Below are 11,888 nucleotides of genomic sequence, written 5' to 3' on the forward strand. Positions count from 1 at the left end.
AAGCATTTTAACTTGAATTCTTTAAAATTGCGTAGATATCCCGAATATTCACGAGATTTCTTTATAATCTTTAAAATTGATTGAAGTTTCTTTAATCCATGGGAATCTTTGCGAATAGCTTTAAATTCCTTGCAATATTTGGAAATATTTTAAAAGTTCGTTAAATAGTTGGAAATTGAATGAAATCTTATAAAATCCATGAATTTTCATTTTTTTATTTCTCTAAAAATTTTCTGTAATCCCGTGAAATTGCTAAAACTTTTTGAGCTTATTAAAAATCCTAAAAAAATCCTTGAAAATGCCTTAAAATCCTTTGGAATCTCTGAAAAACTTTTCAAGTTTCCTGAACTTTTTCTGAATATTTCTTAATTTTTTTAAATCTCTGCATTTTTATTTACGTCCAAAAAAATTCTTCGGCATTCGTCAAATTCTTGCTAATGATTATTACACTATTAAAACCCATTAAGTACTTTTGAAACCATTTGAAATTTCGTTAAATATTTCATAATTTTGAAAAATTCCTCTAGATTTTGCTCGAAGTCCAAGAAAATCCCTTAAATCTATTTGAGTCTTTTCGAATCTCCTGGCATCCCATAAAATGTCTTGAAATCGTTTTAAATCTTTTCAAAGCTAATAAAATTTTTTGAAATTCCTTAAAAAGATTTCGACATTCGGAGACACTTTAATATTGATGCGAACTCCTGTTTTTTTCATCTTTTTCATTTTTATTGCTATCAAATTATAATAAAATAACATTCAAAATAAAAATTTAAAAATTAAATATTGCAGTACCAACTTTTTTCTACAGGAGTTTGCATCAATTGAAGCATTGGACGTTAAATAGGATTTTTAATCTAGATATTAATCTAATTTAAATTTCTTAAATTTTTCCTTTGAAATTCCGCTAAGCATTTTTAAATTTCACGAAATCTTCTCAAATTCGCCTGAATATTTTTTAATAATTTGAAATTTTCGAAACGCTGACAAATTATCAAAGAACTTTATCAAAAATATTTTAGAAACTGTCAAAACCATTGGAAATGTTTTAAAATCTTTCAGTATCCCACAAAATTTTCAGGAATCTCTTTTAATTCCTACAAATCTTCGAAACCTTATTAAATATGGAAAGCCCTTAAAGTTTTTTAAGATTGCTAGAAACCTTAAAAAATTTTACTGAATTCCTTGAAATCCTTCAAAGTCTAACAAAATCCTTTGGTGTGTCTTGACATTTTTTGAAATCCACTAAGATTTCTAGATATCTTATCAAAACTTCTTGAAATTCTTTAGAGATTATAACAAAAAGAAAACAACATTCTTAATCCTCCCTTAACACTTTTTGTAATGTCTTGAGATCGTTTATTTCTTGAGATTCTACGAAATCTTTGGAAATTTCATGAAATCCTCTAAAATCGGTGGATTAAAATTTTTTCAAATATTTGTTTATCTTATAAAATCTCTGAAAATCCTTTAGAATCTTCAAAATCGTATTGAAATTTCCCAATTATCCCTAAAAATTTATGTAAAATTTCCTCTGAAATCCAATATAAGTTCTGAAAATTGGGTAATAATGGCCGTGCGGTTTAGGAGATCGAAACGTGTTCCTGACGCGGGGTCCCTTCCCGGTTCTTCTCGAGGCACCCAAAATGTGTCACAATTACATTTTATGTTAAAAATGAGTATTCACGTGTGACCGTGCGGTCGCTTAGACCGCACCAAATTTTTGATATTTTGATCCATTCCCTTAATTATGTACAACATTATTAATGACAAAAGTTGATAAAATCACGTCCTCACTCAAAGGTTAAAATTGTATAAAGAAGATACACAAAAATTAAATAGGTGCTGAAAATTATATTTTACAGTGGAGATTAAAAATAAGACTAAAAATAAGGCAGTAAAAAATATCTCGTCGACTTGGAACTGAAATTAAATTATACATTGTGGTTAAACACAAATGAGGACGTTCTTGTTTGGTACGATTACTATCATAAATCCTGGCACTCACTGAGTAAGCACTTCGAAGTTTAATTGTCGATTAAAATTTCCGAAGTTGCTCACTTTATTTGATTTGAGAGTTGAAACCGTTTTCGCTTTCTTACTATTTCTTTTTCGCTCGCGAACTTTCTTTGATTTACTTTTTTTTAGTCTTTAGTTCTTGATTAAATCACTTTCACTGAACTTCGCAGACGAAAAACGTTTCGAAACTGCAAGGGCTGTCGTTCCACTTGAGCCCTTTCCCGTCCCTGTTCCACAATTCGAGACAGTGCTCTTCTTCCCCATTTTCGTACCTTAAACAAAAATGAATTACATAGAATTTTAGTTACGTAATTTATTATAATAATTAGCAGAAGAATAATTTAAAAGAAATATACACTAGGAAGCGTCCACATATTAAGTGAAACTTAAAGGGGGGGGGGGGGTCCTAAAGATTTTCTAAAATATGAAAATTTTCTACATTGCATAAGATTCGGCTCCTTAGCCGCATTACATATGCGTCGCACCAGCAGCCGAATTGGATGTTCGTCGCGCGTTTATTTAAAATGATTAAATACGCAAATCAATTTTTCGCAATTAAAAATAATTATAAAGTACAAAAAAAATGTGACAAATTATTAAAAATTTATGAGATGGAAAAGGTATTTCTTCCTTTAAATTTACAATCAATCAATTACTTATAAAGACTAAAATTTAATAATTAATTTACCTTTTATACTAAAAGACTATTTTTAGCTAATAATTAATTTAATTAATTCTACAGTCATTATTTCTTTACAAAAATTTATTTACACATTTAATAATTTCAAAAAAGCGTTGAAAAAAAATTTTCGGACAAAAATAAGAAAGAGAAAAGAAGAATGAGAAGGCAGCCAACCACATCTCATTCCTTCTTTTTTTTCTGTCTTTTTTATTTTCAGTACTATCAAATTACAATAAAATAAAATTCAAAATGAAAATTAAAAAATTAAAAATTGCATTACCAACTTTTGTTACAGGAGTTTGTATCAATTGAAGTATTGGACGTTAAACGGGATTTTTAATCTGGATTTTATTCTAATTTAAATTTCTTAAATTTTTCCATTAAACTTCCGGTAATTATTTTTAAATTTCATGAAATCTTTATAAATTCGAAAGAATATTTTGAAATAATTTGAAATTTTTTGAAACGCTGACAAATTATCAAAAAACTTTATCAAAAATATTTTAAAAACCTCCAAAACCATTTTTTATGTTTTAAAATCTTTCAGTATCCCATAAAACCGTCAGAAATCTCTTTTCATTCCTACAAATCTTCGAAACCTTATTAAATATGGAAAGCCCTTGCAAGTTTTTAATATTGCTAGAGACTTGAAAAAATACAAAAAAGGTCCAAAAAAAACGAAAAAAAAGTACAAAAAAATGTGACGAACTATCAAAAATTTAAATAGATAGAAAAGGTAGTTCTTCTTTGAATTTAAAATCAATCAATTATTTATAAACCAAAAAATGTTGTTACCAAAAAATAATTGTGAAGACACAATAACGAATTTTTGAAAGAAAGTTTAGTTTTTATCAACAAATTAGTTAGATTTTTAAAAATATAATGAAATTTTCAAGAAAATAATTTACTTTTTTGCATATCTAAAATGTTAAACATTGAGATTAATTTAATATCAAAAAAGCAAATTTAACAAAAAATGAAATAGTTAAATTTTTGATTTGATAAAACGATTTTTAACAAGAAAAAACGATCTTTCCACTAATTCAGTTTAATTGAAAAAAACAATTTTGTTCGAAATAGTTAAATTCACAACAAAAATAATACAATTTTAACTAACAAGATTAACTTTCTACCCATATAGGTGAATTTTAAACAAGATTTATAATTTTTCTACCAATTATTTAAAGTATTTAAATAAAAGGAAAAAATTTAACCAAAAATGGAAAAGTGAAATGTCTAGAGAAAAAATATTAATTTCTCACAAAAAGACCCTCAATTCTAAGAAAATAAAAAAATTATAAAATAGACAGTTGAATTTGTAACTGAATTGTTTATATTTCTTGAAAAACAGTTTAATTTTTTACTAAACTGTTGAACTACCAGGTCAAAAGGACTAATTTTTTTAAAAAGCGGTTCAATTCTAACGTTAAAATATAAAGTTTTCACAACCAAATTACTTTAGACTAAATAGTTCAATTTTTAACTGAATAGATTAACTTTAAATAAAAAATTAATTCTAAACCTAAAATGTAATACACTAATTTTCTATAAACAAATTTAAAGATTAACTTCAAATTTACAAATAAATAGGGAATAGTTACATTTTGAGTCGAAAATCTCGTTTTTGAATTGAAAAAAAAAACATTTTTTTGGCGAAATCTTCAACGGAATACTTGAATTTGGAATTAAACAAATAATAATATTAAATAATAATAATAATTATATATAAAATAATAATTTCGAAAAAACTGAAAAAGGTCTTTAAAAAAATGTAAATATTTAACGATTTCGAAAAAAAAATTAAGAACCTGTTGATACATAAGAACTAAAGGTTTCTGGAGAATAAACAAATTTTCTTGAGATTCCTGGGAAAATTTCAAAAGATTATGGTTTTAGGAAAACTCATATTTAAAACAGTAATTGAAATTTGTTTTTAAACAATTCAAAATATTCATAAAAATGCCTAAAAAATTTCGGAAGGTTTGAAGGATTTCTTTAGAAGACTTCAGACAAATTTAAGCAAAAATTCCAAATACTTGTAAAGGAATTTAGAAGTTTAAAGAAATAAACTAAATAAATTTAAAAAATTGTAAGCTTTAAACTAAATGTATCTGTTTCAAGAATATAAAATAAAATATTTACAATATTATTTTTTTTATTGATCTGAAAAAATGTCAAAATTTCATAAAATATTTTTTACTTTCTTGCAAAATTCTACAAGTTTTCAGTATCTTACAAACTGACTCATTTTTTTCTAAATTTTTATTCCATTCTCTAAAATGAACAAAGTTTCTAAATAAATTTTCGACATATCCTACACTTTTAAATATCTTTTGGAATTTCAAAAAAAGTCGTAGGAAAGTTGTATTTATGTGTCCTTGAAAACAAGTTAATAAATAAAATTAAAAATAAATACTTATATTCAAAATTTTTGCTTCGCATTGGAAATTATCCTTCCCTTCAAATCTAAAAATATGTGTTTAGTAGAAACTTTTTCTATTTTTTTAAATATTCGTTTTTTTGCTTTAATAATCCATTTCTTTTTGAAGGAACTTTATATCTTTAGTTAAAAAAGCAAATACATCGTTTAAAATTAACTTTATTTAGTTGAGGACTTGACCATTTCGTTGAAAACGAAAATTTTACGTAGAAAGTTTTTGTATGAATTAAATTTATTTTTAATTTTTAATTTAAATATACTTCGTTTGGAATATCGACCATTACATTAATCTTTGGAAATTATTTTTTTTTTAATAATCAACTTGATTGAAAGTTATATTGTTTTTTTACAAATTCATTTTTTTTGGTTGAAGATTCAACGTTCCAGATAAGAATATATTTCTATATGTTGGAAATCTTAAAAACCCTTATTTAATTTTCTCTAGAATCCTAGGCAAGTAATGTTTATATAATCGCAAATATAAATAAATAAAACCTAAAAATAAGTATATATTACAAATTTTTATTTCTTGATAAAATTTGGTTTTCACTGACATTTTTTTTTTTTTTTTTTGAAATAATTCTTAAAGAGTTTTGCTGATAAAAAATTGTTTAAATATAAGTGTTAGGGCAGGTCAACAAAAAATTAGGCTAATTATTTTAACTTTCGATTTTCTGGACTGATACAGTTTTTAAGCGGATTGTTACCAGTGTAAAAGTATTTTATTTCATTTTTAATTTTTGTTTAGATTTTAAATTATTTTTATAACTAATAAAATCCTTTTTTCAATTTGCAATAGTTATTTAGATAAATAATTTTGTAAATAACTTAAGGTAAAAAAAATGATGAAATAATATTACTTGAAGTTATTAGGTTCGCCGACATTCCAATTTTCGAATGTGATTGGTCGTCCATTCGCCATCCAGAAAAACGTTCCTTCTTCTCCTTGATCGGTTCCGGAAGTCCAGAAATGTTCGTGACCCAATCCAAAATCTTTAATGTGTTTTTCTAACCTGTCGTTTTCTTCTTGAGCGGAAATGCTCGCCAAATGCATTCCATGATAGCGACAATATTGCGATGCCCTATACCAATTTGCCTGAAGAAAAATGTTAGACGAACATTAGATATTTCTTATTTATAATGCGGCTACAGAAAAGTCTTGAAAAATAGAAAAATATTTAAACTCGAAAATACCTGAATTCAAACATTAAATTTTCTTAAATTATTATATATTTATTAAAAATACAGTAATTAAATATTTGTATCATCCAAAAAATTTTTTCCATATTAAATGTTATGAAAAATTATTGGTTGAATTTAAAATAATAAATTAATAAAAATTATATTTGAAAAACAAATTAAAAATCACGTGTGCCTTAAAGGAAAAATAATTATTTGCTAAGTTTTTTTCGATCCCAAAAACATTTGCCATACAAACTTTGCAGGATTCAAATCGGCACAGATATATCTGGAAATATCTGCAGCTAATGGAATTGTTGTACCCACTAATAAAATAGCAGTACGATATCTCATTAACTAAATAGTTGGTTAAACTAACCATTTTTTCAGCGCCCGTAAGAATCTTTTCAAACTGCATACAAAATATTACATTTTAGATTTGGTTATATGTATATACTTTTTAAAACATTTGAAAATTTCGGGCTTCAAGATTTTCAAGTCAAGCCGACAAAAATGTTAAGTTATTTAGAAACACCAGATTATTATTTAGAAGCACCAGAAAAAAAATCGATTAGTGAATTGTTTTCGTCATTAAAATCTTTTTTTTTTTGCTTTTTAAACAATTCTCACACAATGAAAAACATTTCATGGATTTTTGTGTGGAGTGAAAAACAATTGCATATTTTATTACTCCGGTTTAAGAAATTTTAGTTATTAAACTTTCAATTTTTTCAAAATAATGTGTGATGAATGAAAACCAAAAACGTTTTTTTTTGCAATTTGAAAACTAAGATCTTTTAAGACAAATTCGAAAAATCTAAATTTGTGTAATTTTTCATTAACGAAGACTTTGGAAAATTAAAATATATTTTAAAAATTTAGCAAAATTATTATAAGTATTTACATATTTTCAATCTCTTCCAAAGTTTTAAAATTTTGGTATACTGTTTGAAATAATTAAAATTTGTCAACAAAATTTTTTTATTCTAATTCTGTAAAAGTAAAAAAATTGCCTTTATATCTGTTAGATTGTTTTTTAATAATTCTGGAATTTTTTTCAATCCTATTTACAATTTCTTTGAAATTCTTCTTGCAAAATAGTATTAGAGTTTGAAATGTAGTTTGAAATAGTTCGAAATCTTCAGCAATCTACATTTTATTTGAAATTTCTTTAGATTTTTCGAGTTAAATTTTGTTTGAAGCTTCTAAAAATTCAAAGTATCATTTTCACTAGGAATACAAAACAAAATTTTATCTTTTCAAACCTTTCGACATCTTTAAAAACATTAGTTTCTAGAAATCTAAAAAATTTACATTTTTAAACAAAATTTAAAATCTCCTCACGTTTTAAATTGTTTTTCATTCTTTCAAAAATTTTGAAATATCTCTTAAACTTACTTAATTATTTTAAAATTTGTATAATTTTAAAAATTGAAAAATGTTGCTGTAAAGTCTTTGACAAAATAATCTGTTTATTTTTTCTAAAAAATAAAGGCTGTTTGATTAACTAAAAACATTTTCCCAAAAAATTTTTGACAGATTTCAACAGGTGATGGTGAAAAGCATAAGAATCTAGAAACAAAAATTTAGTATCTCAATTAAGTCAAAAACTATAGAGATTAAAAAAAAAACGATTTATACTTTTTTTAGAAAAACTTTAAAGTTTAAATATTTATAACTTTGAAGTCAATTTTTGACCCTAAATGATAAAAATCAATTTCGCCTAGTTTTATAGAAAAAAGCTTTTCTTCCTCAATTGATTCTGCAACTCAGCCTGTAAGTGTGGCCGTGCGGTCTGCTAGACCGCACGATGCTTCTAAAATGTAATTATGTCCTCTTCACTATTGTAAAATATCGTTGCCAATAAAAGGTAATAATAGTGAATTATTTCTGACTTATTCCAACCTTCTTTCTTATATTTGTAAAAGTGAGATAAAGAACTCTTTACTTCTTTAATTAAAAATAAATATACACAGTCGTCCGTGAGAGCGTTCGTGCTTTAGGGTAATAATTTTTATATAATTTCCACATTTGGAAATATTTGAAGCTTTTTTCAGATCATGTTGATTTTATTCGCATAATAAAGAAATAAAAGAGAATTAAATTGATGGCAATGGAGAATGTAAAATTTCGGTGTTAAAATTTTCTAGTGTGATGAAAGCTTCGCACCAGGAACTTTTCAAACAGAGTCCAATTTTTCATCTCGAGTGGTCACATAGATCGCAGTGTCGAGGGAAAAGGGTACAAAAATTCGACTAACTCGCGAGCAATGCAAATAAAATGCAATAAATATGCGGCAGCTGCGATTGCATCACATGGCACGTTCGACTACCAGTCTCTTTCTCTCGGATATTGTATACTAAACCATAGCTGACTGTTATTCCTGTCACATTTTAGTAATCCATCTTATGATTTTTTATATTGCAAAGCGAATTTATTCACATTTTTAAAACATATTCTTTACGTTATAAATGTTTTTTTTTCTTAATTCAAAAATAGAAACTATAGAAAAGCCTATGAATATTTTTTAAATTTTATTTTATAATTTGTCTAATTTTTATTCTTCCGAATTACCACTTGATGCAATTTTTACAGTTGGGAACGACTATTTGAAATTTATTTAGTTCGAATTACTTTTTGGAATAATGGATGTTTTTACGAGTTCCTATTTTGCATAATATTCATTTTACTAAATAACCAATTAATTTTTTAGATTTATCATTATATATCCATACAGTTTCGGCCAGGTCTCCGTCCGTGCGTAATTGAAGATGAAATAGGGGAAATTATGGGCAATTAGTGGAAGTAGGGAATAGGAGAATAGAGGGAAATGGTAGAAAATAGGGAAGGTAAGTACGGGAAGTAAAATTAAATAAGGGTAGTTAAAAATTTAAAATTAGTGAAAAAGAGAGTAAAGGAAATAAATGGAGAAAAGGCAAGGAAAGTAAGTGAAAATGGAAGAGTAAAGGAAGTAAGTTGAGAGGGAGTAAGAGAAATAAGTGGTGAGGAAGTGAGGCAAACTTGTACAAAAGGGGGAGTAATGAAAATAAGTGGAGAAGGAGTGAGGGAAATCAGTAGAGAGGGTGCGAGGAAAATGGTTGGGGAGAAAGTGAAAAAAATAAGTGGTAGGGAAATAAAGGAAATGAATGAAGAGGGAGTAAACAAAAAAAGTAGCGAGTTAGTTAAGCAAATGAATGGAAAGGAACGTAGGAAAATAAATAGAGAGGGTGTAAGGGAAATTAGTGGGAAGGAGGTAAGAAAAGTAAGTGGAGAGGAAGTAAGGTAAATAAAGGAAGAGAGAGTCGGCAAAATAAATAAAGAAGAAGTAATACAAATAATTGGAGAGATAGTAAGGGAAATAAGTGAAGAGGGAGTAAGAAAGATAAATTGAGAGACTAAGGGAAATAAAGGAAAAGGAAGTAAGAAAGATAAATAGAGAGGGAATAAGAGAAATAACTGGAGAGGCTGTAAGTAAAATAAGTGGAGATGGAATATGAAAAATAAGTGAAAAGGGAGTAAGGGAAATAAATGCAGAGGGAACAAGAAAAATAAATGTGGAAGGAGCAAGGAAAATAGATGAAGAGGGAGTAAGAAAAATAAATGTGTAAGGAGTAAGGGAGAAAAGTGGAGAGGCAGTAAGAGAAATAAGTTAAGAGAAAGTGAGGAAAATTTGTGTAAATGTAGAAGTAAAGAAAATAATTGAAGTCGGTGAGGGACATAAGTGAATAGGAAGTAAGGGAAATAAGTGGAGAGGGAGCAAGAAAAAAAGTGCAGAAGATGTAGCGGAAGTTTCCGAAATGAGAGAAAATTAGAGGAGTAGGCAAAATGAGCAAACTAATTGCGGATGAAATAGGGGAAATTATGGGCAATCAGTGCAAGTAGGGAGTAGGAGAAAAGATGGAAATGGTAGAAAATAGGGAAGGAAAGTACGGGAAATAAAATTAAATGAGGGCAGTTAAAAATTTTAAATTAGTGAAAATGAGAGTAAAGGAAATAAGTAGAGAAAAGGCAAGGGAAGTAAGTGGAAATGGAAGAGTAAAGGAAGTAAGTTGAGAGGGAGTAAGAGAAATAAGTGGTGAGGAAGTGAGGCAAACTTGTGTAAAAGGGGGAGTCACGAAAATAAGTGGAGAAGGAATGAGGGAAACCAGTAGAGAGGGTGCAAGGAAAATGATTGGGGAGAAAGTAAAAAAAAATAAGTGGTGGGGTAATAACGGAAAGTAATGAAGAGGGAGTTAACAAAAAAATGGCGAGTTAGTAAAGGAAATAAATGGAAAGGAACTGAGAAAAATAAATAGAGAGAGAGAGAGAGTAAGAAGAAGTAGTGGAGAGGAGGTAAGGAAAATAGGTGGAGAGAAAGTGAGGTAAATAAAGGAAGAGGGAATAAGCAAAATAAATAGAGAAGGAGTAATACAAATAACTGGAGAGATAGTAAGGGAAATAAGTGAAGAGGGAGTAAGAAAGTTAAATAAAAAGACTAAGGGAAATAAAGGAAGAGGGAGCAAGAAAGATGAATGGAGAAGGAGTAAGAGAAATAACTGGAAAGGTTGTAAGCGAAATAAGTGGAGAGGGAATATGGAAAATAAGTGAAAAGCGAGTAAGGGAAATAAATGCAGAGGGAACAAGAAAAATAAATGTGGAAGGAGCAAGGGAAATAAATGAACAGGGAGTAAGAAAAATAAATGTGTAAGGAGTAAGGGAAAAAAGTGGAGAGGCAGTAAGAGAAATAAGTGAAGAGAAATTAAGGAGAATTTGTGTGAATGTAGAAGTAGAGAAAATAATTAAAGGTGTGAGGGATATAAGTGAATAGGAAGTAAAGGAAATAAGTGGAGAGGGAGCAAGAAAAAAAGTGTAGAAGAAGTAAGGGTGATAAATAAAAAGTCAGTAGGAAAAATAAATGCAGGGGAGTAAGGGAAATAACTCCCTCTCCCCTCATTTTCCTTCCTCCCTCTCTATTTATTTTTCTTACTCCCTATTTATTTCTTTCTGTTACTGCCTCTTCACGTATTTTTCTTATTCCCTTTACACTTATTTCCCTCAATCTATCTTTAGTTATTTCCCTTACTCCCCTGCATTTATTTTTCCTACTGACTTTTTATTTATCACCCTTACTTCTTCTACACTTTTTTTCTTGCTCTCTCTCCACTTATTTCCTTTACTTCCTATTCACTTATATCCCTCACCCCTTTAATTATTTTCTCTACTTCTACATTTACACAAATTCTCCTTAATTTCTCTTCACTTATTTCTCTTACTGCCTCTCCACTTTTTTCCCTTACTCCTTACACATTTATTTTTCAGAGAAGAAAAAGAGGTAAAATTGCGATTGCGTAAAACTTGCAGCAATTTCACCCTTCTGAGGTTTTATTTTTTAAGCATTTTAAAATAACTGGATTTATTACAAAGATACGGAAATAAAGAGACCGAAGTTTATTATTTACCGCACGAACTTTCCACAAGAAATTTATTTTAGAGTTGTTTGTCGCATTTTAAAGTTTTATAATAATTTGGTTAATTTAGGATAATTCAAATATTTTCTAAATTCTAATCAATATTTTAGATAATTACTATTTC

At 27.5% G+C, this 11,888-nt stretch overlaps 1 protein-coding gene across 2 annotated transcripts in view; it reads right to left on the reverse strand.

The window, feature by feature from the left end:
- Positions 1-969: 969 nt before the first annotated feature.
- The window catches only part of LOC117169088 (C-type lectin 37Db-like), a 73,342-nt gene continuing 62,423 nt past the window's right edge, over positions 970-11,888 (reverse strand). For both annotated transcript variants that reach the window (XM_033355207.1, XM_033355206.1), the window contains 2 exons: positions 5,999-6,234; positions 970-2,288 (listed from right to left, as the gene is read on the reverse strand). In XM_033355207.1, the coding sequence (XP_033211098.1) occupies positions 2,171-2,288; positions 5,999-6,234 (354 nt within the window). In that variant the 3' untranslated portion in view covers positions 970-2,170. The remainder of the gene's footprint in view (positions 2,289-5,998; positions 6,235-11,888) is intronic.

The sequence above is a fragment of the Belonocnema kinseyi genome, chromosome 3, assembly GCF_010883055.1.
Source record: "Belonocnema kinseyi isolate 2016_QV_RU_SX_M_011 chromosome 3, B_treatae_v1, whole genome shotgun sequence".
Lineage (NCBI taxonomy): Eukaryota > Metazoa > Arthropoda > Insecta > Hymenoptera > Cynipidae > Belonocnema > Belonocnema kinseyi.